The sequence below is a fragment of the Ostrea edulis genome, chromosome 8 (assembly GCF_947568905.1).
Source record: "Ostrea edulis chromosome 8, xbOstEdul1.1, whole genome shotgun sequence".
Lineage (NCBI taxonomy): Eukaryota > Metazoa > Mollusca > Bivalvia > Ostreida > Ostreidae > Ostrea > Ostrea edulis.
In genome coordinates, this window is record NC_079171.1 from 75,621,707 (window position 1) to 75,637,862 (window position 16,156).

Sequence of the window (16,156 nt, forward strand, 5' to 3'; positions counted from 1 at the left end):
TACATGTTCTGATAGCTGTATCGCGGGAAAATGTCATAATATTTTGTCGTTATTTACTATTGTTATCAAGTTATAATCTGTATACGTGAAAACATTTCTTGTCGAATGATTATATATATTATTCCTTTATGATATAAAATAATTCTCCATTTTTAATATATAGTATGCACGAAGGTGATATTCATATTATATTGTGACCTTGAAATCGCCCCCAATCTGAATGACTGATATGTTTAAAAATTTCCTCATGTACATAAATAATCTTATACTACATGTTCTTCGCACACTGATGTTGACTACAGCTGATTGTCTTGATATTATCAAGATATAGGGCTCACGGTGAGTGTGACCGGTTGGCAGAGAATGTTTACTCCTTGTAAGCACCTGGTCTCCTATAACGAACAAGAGATATATCCCATATCCCCTGTAAGCAATACAAAATAGAGAGTTCGGCATACACGGGACCCTGGGTGTACAGGAGGTGAAATGAGGTGTGTAAGAGGAGTAAGGATACCCTATATATGTAAATATATAGATAATAAAATAGTGTGGCATCCTATTTTGACTTTGCAATAAAGATAGAAACCTTGAGCAATGAAGATAGGTACATTAATATTCAATATAAGTTACCTATATTTCTATCCGTTTTTTTTTTTCTTTTCTTTTAATCTCAAAAACCTCTAATCGAAGTGAACGTATTTTGCACATATTTTGACTTACGGGGGTTTGGAGGCAGATAAACTAAATATACAACATACTTATATAATATGCTTATACATCAACATCCCTCGTCATTGAAATTCCCAGTATTGTATTTCAGCAGAGTTTGATATTTCCCTGCATTTCCAAATATATTCCCGTTATTGTATACAGGCATTTTAATTACAAATCAACTTTATGAAGTCTAGATATATACCTATATATACATAAACCACCTACATACTTTTATATTCGTATTCTTTTAACTATAGGGCTTGTCATAACTGGTGATGCTGATATTATTTCGAATAAAAACCCAAACTCACTCATTTTGATAGGCCATCAATTAAACAACACCGCTCTTTCAATTGGAAAACAATTGCATGCGTATTATGAATTCGGTTAAACATTATGCTCAGGCTATGGGTTAAATATGAAAGGGAAAAACTTTCATCGAAATGAAATAGGTTGATAAAACGTATCAAAGGAATATCTAAATAAGATTTTAGACGAAGGGGATCAAAAGTTGTTGCCATCTCTTCGTCTGTGTTTACTAAATTAGAAGTGATAAAAATCATATAGATTAAATGAGGAAAATGTTTTAGTTCCAGCTAAACAAAATGTTGATAGGGCTCGTTATTACAACTAGATTTTAAACTAACTTGCCATTGATTTCACATCTGATAATCCTATTTACATCCCCTTACCCTTTCAAAAGACGAGTTTCTTAAAACCATGATTCGGTTTTAATTATATTTCATAACCAAGAGAATGCAACGAATTGAAACAATATAGGTACATTACCTATGCTTTGCTCGCCAACTTCACAGACTTTTACAAAAGTACATTGCTGGATCCAGTGTATCTTTGATCAAACCCTTATCTTTGATCCTCACGAAATGATTAGGAGCTGTGGTAGAATAAGTTGAATCCTGTTGTGCTACAACCTACAACAGAAGTAGATTAAATGAAGTGTGGATCATAAATTATTCTGAAGAAATTTTAGTGAATTAGAAATCACAAAAATAATTTATAGTCAACAACATAACCGCCTATGATTTTTCAAGGCCTCGTAGACACTTAATTACTAGACTTGTTTGCCATCATGAACAGTTGCTTCTTCAACAAAAAATAGTACATTGAAATATATGCATCAAGTGATCAGTCTTTCAAAAATGACTTTGTCCAACACCACTTTGATTGTACACACGCGTACTCAGATGTTGATATGAGAAAATAAGCTGGAGTCCCTCATTGACAATGTCTTTGTAGTATTTGGTATTCAGGGCTTTCAACATTTTCTTGTATTTTCCACGATGGGAATTGTTCTCCTTTAGTACGTTGATATTCTGAAGAGAAAAATATTCAATTAATGAACTCGTACATGTAATATGTATGTTATTGTAGTCGTAATCTTGTCATTTAAATATCTCTACGACGTTTTATTTATAAACATTAGTTATTTTCATTTATGTTTCGATTCTATAAATCCCAGTGAACTCCACTATTGGGACACTGTTAAATATTTCAATTAATACAACTGTTGATGGTAATTAAAATGCCACATTATCACAAACGGGAAAAAATATTTCCCCATCGTGAATTTCCTATATGTATGTACCAACATTCCACCATCCCCTGCATTATGAATTTATGAAGTTAACAAACATGGATCAGTTTCATAACTGTATACATTGGGTATAATCTGTTTTTATCTTTTATTTAATGCAATATCAAAAAATATATTAATCAGCCATCAACACTATTTCTTTACATCAATACATTAATGAATTTGTAAGTTTATGCTAAAGGAGGAAAATATTTTGATATCAATTATATTTCGATTTTAAATGTATTTCAAAGGGTTTACAATAAAGTTTACAATAGTTAAATTGAATTGTCGAATCATACAAAGCTATTGTTTACCACATGAAAGGTTACCTTTGTTTACCTGTCAAGCACACTACCACATACACCAAGAGTCTGCCTCCAGGTAAACACATTGTGAAGGAGCCGTCTTCCTCCAAACCGGGCCTCTCATATACACACTTTCTTAAATATATTTTCAATACACATCTTTGAATACAATTGTTCTACAATGTATCTATATGTATTTAAAGCCTGTTTCACTGAGACATATAAATTCTCACTGTTAGAAGAGGTTTCATTTAGTTTACAATTCATTTTATCTTCACCTCATATTTAAAAATCTGCAGTGCAATGAAAAAAATAAAAATGTTAAGAGCCTCTGATAGATTTGTTTCATTATAAAATCCTATGACAATATGTTTCCAAGATATGTCAATATTTAATACTTTGTTAATCCTTTTCCATATTCTTTTAGACGTTCTGCCGGCATATATAAGGTGTTCTATGTTTTCAATTTCACCACATTTTTCACAATATTTTTGTATATTTGGATTCCATTGCTAACATTCAAATTATTATTCAAAATTTTATATAACAATTGATAGTTAAACTCTGATATTTGGGTTTTTTTTGAAAAAAAAAATCGACTTTTAGTAGATAAATTGTCTTCCATCAATATTTTGAAATATTAAACCTTTCTGTTCAAATGTTTCTGTAATTGGCTTAATGAATTTGTTATCAACTAATATATCATATAAGAAAGATCATTTAATATTCAATATATTAACAAAGCTATATCCTTTAAATAATACATGTATGAAAGGTGAAGATAACGAACAGTGGCCAACCCCATTAATCCTACAAGCAATAGAAAATAGATGGTTAGGCAAACACGGACCCCTGGACACACCGGGAGTGGGGTCATGTGCCTAGGAGGAGTAAGCATCCCCTATCGACCGGTTGATTTAATATTAATACAGGAAGTTGTTTTTGCAGTGAAATATACCTGTAAAGCGGTAAAACATTTTTTTTTTAAATATAGTATTCACAGATAATACTGTTTCTATGAGAGATTAAATCTTGATAATATTTTAAATATCTAAATACACCATTATTATCATATAAGTCTTTGGTGTATAGAAATCCTGTCTTGACCCGATTATGAAAATAAATTGGATGGTTTTTGACCTGAAAAGGGCTTTTTTTTCCAAATTGGTAAAAATAAGGATTCGTCTAAAGTAGTCATAGAGATATATTTATCTGGTGTGTCCAGGGGTCCGTGTTTGCCCAACTATCTATTTTGTATTGCTTGTAGGAGTTATGAGATTGATCACTGTTCATTATCTTCACCTTGCATTTAATCATTGTGGTTTTGTTAAAAACGCAAATTACTTCTTAATAGAACAACGTCAGAAATGTAATATATTTATATTCTTGCACATTTCTTAAGTTTGTTTTAATTGTATATCTCAGCGATAAATTTTCTTTTTGAAAAAAGCTGTCGCGATGGCCGAGAGGTTAGAGCGTTTGCCCCAGATGCGGAAGGGCGGGGTTCGAATATTGGTCGCGACGGACCTAAGTCGTTAAAACAAGTAGTAACAGTTCCATCGCCAAACATTCGACATCAGGTGTGAATGTCACGGGTCGTCGGATATGACCTTAAAAACGGATGACCCATCTCACAGTAGGTGTGGCACGCTAAAGAACCTCCACTATGTAATGACCGTAAGCGCCGAGCATAGGCCTAAATTTTAGCCCTTCGCCGGTATTGGCGACGTGTCCATATGAATGTAAAATTCTCGAGGAAGATCTCAAGCAAGAAACAATCAATCAATTTTTTTTTTTTTTTTTGAAAAATATGTTCAAGAAATGTTAAGAGACTGGATTTAGTACTTAGCAGACGTGCAATACAAGAAGCTTTTAATGAGAAAAACTTGGATTCAGCACCAAAAATACTGATTCCATCTTTTAATTTCTTTCCAATAAGTGGATTTCTTTTGATTCTTTCCCCTTTATTACAAAGAAAATTAAATATTTTACTGTTCATTTCCTTAAAAAATTCCTCAGGCGGATTGAGAATTATCGACGCATTGCATTGTAATTTAGAAATAATGAGATTATTGATTATTTCTTGTTTGCCAAAAATTGTGAAATTTCATTTTTCCCCAGTTATCGAGCATGCTAATAATTTGATAAATTGTTCCTATCCGATTGTTTTGGGACACAATGTGTTGTTATATCCTATAAATATACCCAATGTTTTAACTGGATTATTTGTTATAATTAGAGTTTCAATCATTTCACGTGTGTTTTTAAAGAACCTAGCAATACACATTCTGATTTACTTAGATTAAGCTTTAGACCTACGAATCCAGATAATTGTTTTAATGTTTTAATTGCTTCCTTTACTTATTGCACATCCTTTAAGGGGTTTGTGGAATCATGTACAGGTTGTGTATTTTTGTTATCTCTTTGTTAATTCCAATTTCAAAACCATGTATTGTGTCAGAAGATCTAATTCGTGTAGCTAGCATACCTGTTGTGATGATGAACAGTGATGGTGATATTGGACATCATTGACGAATGCATCTAGTCATTTTACAAGTTTTAGATATGTAACCGTTATTCTTTACTCGAAATAAAACTTTATCGTAAAATGTTGTAATCCAGTTGCTAAAAATTGTTCCAAAATTTAAAGCTTTTAAAGTTTCAATCATAACACTTTATTCTACGGTATCAAAGGCTTTTTAAAAATCTAAAAATAATAAATCGTCATCTTCGTTCTGAACTTAACATAAATCAAAATATCTTGAATTGATCGAAAATTATTCCCTAAATAGCTGCCTTTAATAAATGCTGATTGGTCTATATTTATAAATTTTGATATGACTGTTTGTAAACGTTTAACCAAAAGAAATGCTCTAATTTTATAATCGCAATTTGTTAAACTAATTCGTCTATAATTTCTAACATTTGACTTTTTACCTTTTTTTTTTTATAAATAATACTTATTATTGACAGCCTTTGTGATTTTGGGAGCTTTTTACTTTCAGCAGCTATCATCAAAGAACTGAAAAAAATAATGCCTTATATCATTCCAGAAAATGTTGTAAAGTTTAACTGGTATAGCGTCTGTACCTTGAAATTTATTGTTTTTCATATTCTTTATTCCGTCTTTGAATTCGGATAAAGTTTAGAGACCCTCGCATATATTTTTTTCACATTCTTTAGTTTATTTTCAATATTTGTTTCTCCGATGTAATTCTTGATTCTACGCTTCCCTTATCCGAATAATACAGGTATTCATTAAAATGGACAGGGGATCCTTACTCCTAATAGACACCTGGTCTCACATTTGGTGTGTCCAGAGATCCGTGCTTGTCCAACTATCTACTTTGTATTGCTTATAGGAGTTATGAGATTGATCACTGTTCGTTATGATCGCCTATGTGGTCCGAAAAATGATTTTAAGCAAGACAGAACAAAGCTTATGATACGTAGTAGCATTGATCTGCATAAAAACCTACACATGAGGATGTGGTTGATAACGTCAACCTTCCACTAGACAAGTATGCAGTAGTTTTAATCATATCACTGGCAGTGGTAGGTCATTGGTTAAAACGTCCACATGCTAAACCAACATATTTTGAGCCCAAGACCCATGAATCACCCACCATAACAAGTGAGAGTCACGTATTTTAGTAACTTGTTTTAAAACAGATCTTCGATGTTGTGGTGGGTTCTGACACGTTTAATAATCACAAATGAGACGGCTATGAACGTTAAACGTTAACATAAATATATGACGAAACGAAACATAGGTTCTTAAAGAATCTTCTTAGGACGCTCCTATATTTACCTCCTCGATTTAAAATCCGATGCCACCAATTATGAATACGTAGAGGTAGCATGAAAGTAGAAAAAAACTTCGGAAATCAAGTTCATCACATGCAGTGGTGATGTTTGACTGTGGCCAATCACATTGTTAGGTTCTGATATATACCAAAGTTGTTTAGAAAACATTTGTGAAAGTTGCAATACACTCTATTCACTGGATACATATTACGTCTAATTTATTTAATTTATAAACCAAAATGCGTTTTATTGACTATTGAAAGACGAAGATAACGAACCGTGATCAATCTCATGAAGCCTATAAGGCATACAAAATAGAACCCCTGGACCACTAGCAATACCAGGGACCAGGTACCTAGGAGGAGTTAGTACCCCCTGTCGACAGATAACACCCGGCGTGAACCCTATATCCTGATCAGGTAAACGGAATTATCCGTAGTCATAATCAGTGTGTAAAGAACTGTCTAAAAATTGGTATGAAACACGTCAGAGAGCATTTGACCTAATTATAGGTTGTATTTGGGAACTAGATCATCATAACGACCATATAATTTGCTGATTCTAAATGTGATTGTTGGAACCCCTGTCCCATCAGCTTGTTTGTCAGTAGCCTGCTTCGATTTAAAAACCTGACAACACGCAGAAGAACATCTTGGGTATCGAATCATGTGACTGCACCTTTGTAAATGATAAGCATGACTATTGCTGGAAGTGTCTGTAAAATAATGTAACCATGTTTCCAAGGTCATTTGTTAAGAAGTAGAGTAGTGATTATGAATCACACCATCCGTTATCGAAAATAATTTAAAGAAAGTATAGCATTTATACAGTTACTGCTATTAACTGTTATCCGCAGTCAAAATCAGTGTGCCAAGAACGGCTCAACAATCGGTATGACACACGACAGGTAGCATTTGGCCCAATGGTAGGTTGAATTGACGAACTAGATCGTTATAATGACCATTTAATTTGCGAATTGCTGACTTCAATGGATACTGTTGAAATCACTGTATCATCAACTTGTTTGTCAGTAGCCTGAACCAATCTAAAAACTGACCATACGAAAAACAAGTTCTTGCGTATCGAACCAGTTGAGATAGCTGAACATTATATGCAGGTGAGAGTTGAATACTACTGGATACATATGGGAGTTGTTGATGGAGAAGCTAATTCCGTAAATCCCAAAAAAAGAATGCAAAATTGACCATTGGGCAAAGGCAGACCTTTGAAGAGAATGTCAAGTTGTGGGTGATTAACCATAGTCTTTCCGCACCAGGAGCTATATTCAGCACATACAATGTATATTGTTCATTTAACAAACTCCTCTCGCAATATATTACTTCGCCCAGCAAAATAAACCCGTGATAGTATATCTTCGTTTTGACTAAAGTCATGCTTAAGCAACTGCGCTGTGAATTGCCATGTTTTCAGCAGAATGATTGTTTGGAACGTGTAACTGACCGCAATTCTGAGTATAAACTACAAATCAAACGCTGTTATGGTATATGTTGTGCCGTTATGTTAAATTCCTGTAGCATTTTAAAAAATCCAAATGACATATTAGATCACATGTATGGTAACTGAGTACAAAATAAATCTTCCCATTCCATGCTATTGTGTTTGTACCTCCATCCATGCATTTTACTTTTTTTTTTTTAAACCACGTTTCCCAAGCATTTGTATACATTGTATAGGGTAATATATATCTAAATAAAGTATAATAAGGGTCAACATTTTATTCATTCCCTGGATATTCAAAATTAATTCCAATATTTAACGAACAAAATAATTCCTAGTTGATATCAAATAGAATCAGTCGTTATGTAAACCGAGAAAGGAAACGTCATCTCCAGTGTTCAGAAGTAAACGTTACATCATTTATACACCATCAATAGTAGTATATAGCAAGCAGAATCAATTCAAATCTAAATGCAGTAAATAGAAATATATCTAGTATGTAGTTCATGACATAAAATATAGTATTCTAAATAGCTATATGTTATCGCAAATAGAATCAATCCTATTCGATGAAGAGGTGAAGAAAATCAAAAGTGATAAATCTATTAAATTATTACTAAATTAAGAGTTGGACAAATACGGCCATTCGACATACCAAGGTTGTAATCAATCGCCAAAGGGGAAGTACTGCATCCCTTATCGATATGTCACACATTATCTTCACCTTTCAGATGGAAAATTGAATTCCTATGAAAAGCAAGATCAATCTAAATGTACAGCAAACAAAATAAGTCATAGCGTACAGTACACAAAATCAATCTTAGTGTTTACCAAGTAAAATCAGTCGTAGTGCATGGCAAAAAAAAAAATCAATTTTAGTAAAGAAAAATTCTTAGAAAGTAACAAATATATTCAATGTCATTATCGCTTGATTCCCTATTGTTTAACGTCCCTCTTGAGAATATTCCACTCATATGGAGACGTCACCATTGCTGGTGAAGGGCGGCAAAATGTAGGCCTATGCTCGGCACTTATGGTCTTTAAGCAGGGAGGGATCTTTATCGTGCAAAACCTGCTGTGATACGAGGACCACCCTCATTTAGTCACCTTTTGCGACAGCCAAGTGATATTGGGGACCTACGGTAACTCGGGTCGTCATTGAATTTAATATAATTGTTATTGTTATTATCATGTTGTTATTGTGATAAGTCAATATTAACAAATTATTAGCATTCATACCTCAGTTACCTCTTGTTAACACCTTTCAACATTAACCGTAACTTCAGAAGTCTGCACGGGTCTCCTAATTTTACAACTGGACAACTTGAAATGTATTGCCAAAATAAGAATAATGTTGGTTTCCCCAGTTTCGATCTAAAGTAAGGAACTAGGTGACGAAGTCACGATTACAATGAGTATTTACATTGTATATAGTGTAGCATAGATACAATTTGTAACGTGTAAAGGTCACCCAGTCAAGTGCTGATTTCTCTCGTTGTTACTTTACTTGCGTGATCAGGGGAGAGACCCAACAGCATATTTCGAAAAGATAGCTCATTATCGAGGCAGTATAAGTTTCATCTGATACAGTTCGCTACACACACCCCTGCTCGGGAAGCTTTGCCCAGATGCTTAGTGTGAGTCCTTTCTGAGTCTTTGGTACCTGCTTAGTAACGACACCCGCTGTTCCCGTTGACAACAGTCGTCGTTCCCTGACGTCCTTATCCAAAGATTCGAAGATACTCTAACTCAAGAAGGCCTCCTAGCAAACACCAACATTTGATATAAATTGAACCTTTGTATTCTTCCCCACCTCTGTTATTTGTAACTGTGTTAAATCTATGTTTCGTCCCTACATTGCATTATTGTTATCCATGATACTGTCCTTGAGTTCGCAAAAAAAAAAGTTAGTTACCTGTGGCTAGTCTGCTCTTCTGTAAGGATAACCTCTATTTTTAATCGTTTTGTCTCGCATTCTCCAGCTCCCTTTGTTGTTGGACGTCCGCATTTTCCAGATGAGACATGCAATTTTGAAAGATGAAAATATGATTAGTATGCATGTCTTCCGTTTCAGTCTCCATGACTTCATATTGATGAGGTATCCTGTTGAGCTTCTCTGTCATCCCTGAGCTTTAGTTTTATTGAACGTCCACAGAGTTCCTGGAGTATTTGTTTTTCATTTGCGTGAGCTGTGCTTGTCAGTAAGTCTCTTTTCCCCCAACCTTCCTGTGAGTTTGGTTATTTAACTCTTGATAACGTTTTGTTCTGACATCCACATATCCCAGCAGTCATTATACAGTTGTCTCTAACAAAGCCTTAATTTCTCCATTAGCTCCCAATCCTCCTAACAGTGTTTCACCAGCTCTATTAATTTCTCTCACGTCTCATCTGTCTGTCTTGAGCTTCATTATATTCAGGATTTATTGCCGTGAAGTATACTACTTTTTTACGTCTTTGCCTCAATAGTTAATTATCCTCTTTCAAAGATGAAACGTTCTGCTGCTGTTTTTCACACAATACCCTAACTTCTCGATATTCACTGATTTTTGTTTTTTTCTTTTCCTTCACAGATCTTCGCTAATCTAATATAAGTTTTTCTTCCCCGTTTTCATGCATCAAACATAATTGGGCTTGAGTAGATTATTCTCACATATGAGTTTTTGATATTTGAAATTGTCCGTATTCCCTTTTTGCAGCATTTATTCCATAATATCATATCTATTGCATTCTTCACTGATGATTTTTTTTTCCGTTGTGACGACATCGTATGAGATACTCTGGTTAGCTGTGCATCTACGAATATTGGTTATACTTTGTTCAGCAGTCAATGTTTATTGATGAAAATTTCAGAATATATTCTTGATATTGTCTTCTCATGTTCTGCAGCTGAGTTCCACAGGTTCCTATCAAGGTAATTACGTAATCGCTGTTTCATGGAAGAATGAAATTGAAAAATATTTAGCCTAAAATCTGGACTAAGTTGAGTAATGTAAGTGAACCATCCTTCAAGCAAAAACATAACTCCTATGTCTCTCTACAAAATCTCTTTGAAATCATGTTTGATTGAATCCAGAAGAATTTTTAGATTGTGTTGTTTTTTTACCATTGAAAATTGACATACTTTGTGTGGGCTCATTAAGATTAGGAGTTTCATGATTCTCTTGAAATTGGTTCGTATTGTTGCACAACTTGTGTCCAATGTATTCATTTCAATATTCAAATATCCGCACATTGTCACTGGATATATGGTAATGAGAGTTTATATTTCTATCATTAACCTGATAAGAAAATGGTGATTAATTCATTGGTTGTCTTCACATGTAGCTGCCAGGTATAGTTTCTTCCGAGTTTTTGTTATAGCCATCATTGTGATTATGCATTTAATATTTGACATCGCATTTGCCACAGAAACATATCACTGGGTCAAATGCTGTCTGACGTTTTTCATACCGAGATCTTTCTTGGCACACTGATTTTGACTATGGATAACTCCGTTTACCTGATCAAGATGCAGGTCCCACGGTGGGTGTGACCGGTCGACGGTGAATGCTTAATCCTCCTAGGCACATGACCCTACCTCTAGTATATCCAGGGATCCATGTTTACCCAACTCTCCATTTTGCATTGCTTATACGAGTTATGGTATTGATCACTTTTATTTCCCTCTCCTAATTAAGATTAATCATTGGAGAGAATAACATAATTTTTCACCTATTCATTATGATTACACTTCATTAACAGCTAAGAAGAAAAAAACGCTGTCGTCAATTGTTACGAATTTATTTCATAAAGAACAAGTTTAAAAATTAACATATCTATTTAATTAAATATTATTACAATAAATAAATAATGTCAAACTGTTAGTGTCCTTGACTCAGTTTTATCTTCTTCACACCTGTCAACGTTAACCGTGACTTCAGAAATCTTAACGAGCTCTTATTTTTACACCTCGACAACTAATTACTGACAAGTAACTCTGATCACTAAGTCAAACTGCTAACGACATTCTGTATTTATACGTAACAGATGCTTATGAAGACCCGGATGTAAATACGTAGATATCTAAGTCACCATTACAATGAGTATATACATATGTTTTTAAAGCAAGACATATATAAGAAAGTATATCAATAAAAGAAGAAATACACAGAAACATTCGTTATTTTTCAAGCTGTGCCACATTCTCAACATAATCACGGTTATTTCTAATTATAAACAACAAGATCGGGATCGAGATATCCATGACATCGTCCGAATTCCTGTAATGTTGAGGGGATAAAAAGCAGTATGTAAAGATTTCCCGATGTATGACAAGTATAAACGATGAGACATATGTTTTATAATAATAAAGTGACAATATAACGTAGTAAATGATACTACTGTAGTAGGGATTTGTATAGAGACAAACTGCACAAAACACAAAAATCAACCAAAATCTGCCTTTTCTCTATAAATAAATAGACGTTACATAAAAATGTATAACAATTATACAGTAAACACAATTATTCTTAGTGTATGTTAAAGAAAATAAATATCAATGTGTAGTAAACATAATCAATTGTAATAGATTGTAAACAAAATAAATCCTAGTGTAAAATAAAAAAAATATATATTCTAGTGTATAGTACAAAATCAACCCCAGTTTAAAGTAAACAAAATCAAACACTACTGTGAAGTAGATAAAACCAATCCTGAAGTATACTAACCAAAATCAATCTTAGTGTGTAGTAAACATAGCAAATCCAATATATAGTAAAAAAATAAATGCTAGTGTAAAGTAAACAAAATTAAACCGTGCAGTAAACACAATTAATCATAGTGTATACTAAATTAATGCATCTGTACAAATTGTACAGTAAACAAACAATAGTACATAGTAAACGTAATCAAACCTAGTGCATGTCATATCAAATAAATCCTTGTGTACGGTAAACGAAATTAACCCTAGTGTGTAGTAACGGAAATGAATCCCAGAGTGTTGCAAACATAATCAACTCTAGTGTATAGTAAACAAAATCAATCTTAATGCATCGTAAACAAATCGACACTGGTATATAGCAAACAGATTAAAATATAGTGTGTGGATAACGATATGAATATTGATGATCATATTGAATCCAAGTTGTCAATGTCGACGGAGTTAATGTTAAATGATGTTGAAGAACAACACCGGTTAACAATAATTGATACAGTGATTAGAGTGGGTATTATCTTTATTGAAATGGACAATACCTTCGAGGGTGTTTTTATACTTGCTAGGCGTCCATTGGGATATGACGTCCTTCAATTTTATTCCCAAAATGCAATACGGCAGTTTTCGTATGTGCATATATTAGATTTTTATTCTGTCGAAAGTGTTCAAAGATTTCGTACATTTAAAACACAGATCGCAAATCATAGTTTATGCTAAGGTATGTAGTGGAATCTAATGTATTCATTGTATTGTGTATGCTTATAATATCATAATAATAGTCGTAAAACGTTACAATATATTTATTTTAATTCAGGTTGTTGAAACTTCGCTATACTGTTATTAAAATCAATTGATTGGCCAGTAACCTCTCTAACAATTGAGATGTTAGACTGTCGATAACATCTCTATCCAATTAGATACACAGATATGAAGCAGATAAAGAGGACTAAGTGGTATCGACTATGCTATATCGACTCCGAATTATTGATAGATAAACTGTCTTTAATATAGCTAATGTTGAGTTAAATGTAACATCAGATTTGTTTTGTAATCACGTGACCAAATTTCATTAAACTACAATCACAGTAGTGTTATGTGCAAACAGAAGAAACTATGTTATCCAAATAAGGCAGCTGTATCGAATCATATTCAGCAAGCAACTTATCTAATTATCGTATTAAGCATGACTTACTACGTACAGAAGAGTGTATGATGTGTTATTTTGTTTTGGTGTATCTTTTTTACGAAATTCTAATATTGACATCATATTTATTTTCTAATTCTGACAAGGACTCGGCTTCGATATTATCCTAGATATCATCAATTAATGATATACCTAACAAATGATGAATTCATGTATTGTAGTGACAAAAACAATTAATGTAACACAACCAGTTGTGTTAATTGAGTTAACAATACAAGGGATATGTACATTTCAAAGGTAACGTGATCATATATTAAAAGTTAGCTGGATATTTAGCTATCATATCTAATTATCAAATAACCATGCATACATGTAAGGTCACGTACTTGAGAGCCCTCAATAACGTTAATACTTACTATGATACATTAACTCATATCAAGAGACACACACGCCGTCTTAAAGTTATGTTCGAAAGACTTTAGACTCTCAATTGCCTTTCCACAAGCTGGAATATAAAAGACAGGTACCAACTTTCAGTGTCGTAAGATAGATGATTGAACACGTTTGTTTCATAAATACGCCATTCGCATCAAGATGTTGCAGGAAATTGTTATTGTAAATGTAAAATGTTACTGACCATCTACACATACACACATAAGAGTCTCGTCAAAAGAAACCGTATCCTACAGTTCTGATTTCATACATTCTCGCAAGTCAATAAAAATAATGATTCAAAATATATCTAAAATTTTCAGTATGTCAACAATGACACATAAACGCCGTCTTAACGTTATATTCGAAAGATCTTGAACTCTCAATTGTTATACCACAAGCTGGTGAATGAAATCTAGTTACCAACTTTCAGCATCGTAATATTGAAGATCGAATACGATTTCTATGAGTACGTCATTGGCATCAAAATAATGCATGGTATCGTAATGTAAATATAAAATGTTACTTTCCATAATGCAGGTAAAAGTCTTCTCATTAGAAACCGTGTCCCACAGTTTTGATTTCATATATCTTTTGCAAGTCAATAAAAATATTGATTCAAAATATATCCACGATTTTTACAAAGCATTGCATCCATGGCTTCATTTTTTTTATTGTGATAGAGGAAATCCAGATGGAATGGACTCGGAGTTTTATTCCATATACTTCAGCTCAGGTGGGTGGAGATGGTTTTAAATAAATTGGCGTTCTTTGAAAATACAACAGTATCTATTTATCGAATCGTTCAAACACCTTACATCTCTTAGGGTGAAAACCTAAAAGTAAAAATGCATAATTATACATCACAAAAACATCCATTCAATATCCAAATACTCATTCACATCAAAATAGTTTCCAAAATGTTTCAGGCATTGAGTTCGTGGCATGCGAAATCATTGCATTATTCGTCAATCATAAATCACACGACAGACAAGCAGTTTGATTGTAAACAACATCAACAATCGTTTACAACTTGTCATTGTTGTAAATGGCGTCTGGAATGTTGAAATGGACTGTTAAGCACTACTTTGCAAGCTTATTTTGATATCGGATCAACCCGCTGATCTGATTAAAGGAAAGAGTTCACACCGGGTGTGACCAGTCGAAAATATATGTTTATTCATTGAATAATATGGTGGTGCCTTTTTAAATCGTCACCATATATCTATCTTGAAAGTGCCTGCAAACAGCGTCATTATACATTCAGCTCAATTTGTGAAGAAGTAGAGGAGTAGTTATGAATCTTAACACTCGTTCTCGAAAATGATTTAAAACATAATGATCGCATTTATTCAGTTATATCAGAAACATTACTGGACACTGACTGTGTACATTTCTTTCTGTTTCAGGAGGTTACATGGTAATCAAATAACAAATATAGATCGCATTTAATCAGCAATATCAGATACATCAATGGCATTAACTGTATACATGTCTTTCTCTTTAAGGTACCTGCAATACAATCAAATAACAAAGATACCAGAGGCAGCATTCTCCGATCTGGTGAAATTACGAATTCTGTGAGTGTATTTTAAATGTATTTTTGTAGACTAAAATAAAATAGGGGGCTAAATGGTAATCGAATAAGAGAGATACCCTCGACAGCGTTCTCCAGTCTGGTGGATTTACGAGAACGTTAAGTGTATTTTACTTTTTGAAAAAAAAATAAATAAAGAAGGATGATCATCTGCAATAAATACACATCTTACAAACGACATCAATACATATTTAGATTTGTGAAATAAAACATCTGATTCTCTATCACATACACGCACACTTGCACATAAAACCTTCAGTTTCTATTAGAACGGTAGTTTGTTGTTATAATAATGTCCTTCTTAGGCATTCAATTATTCCTATGGGTTGTTTTAAATTGTTTAGATGATGTTAGAGTAAGTATATAATTACATTAGGAACTATATATTAATAATGATGATTTTGTATTT

The 16,156-nt window shown here is 33.2% G+C and overlaps 1 protein-coding gene across 1 annotated transcript in view; it reads left to right on the forward strand.

The window, feature by feature from the left end:
* LOC130049315 (decorin-like) overlaps positions 1 to 15,894 on the forward strand; it is a 103,346-nt gene extending 87,452 nt beyond the window's left edge. The window contains exon 3 of the mRNA XM_056146723.1: positions 15,659 to 15,894. Coding sequence (XP_056002698.1) covers positions 15,659 to 15,734 — 76 coding nt within the window. The 3' untranslated portion in view covers positions 15,735 to 15,894. The remainder of the gene's footprint in view (positions 1 to 15,658) is intronic.
* The last annotated feature ends 262 nt before the right edge of the window (positions 15,895 to 16,156 follow it).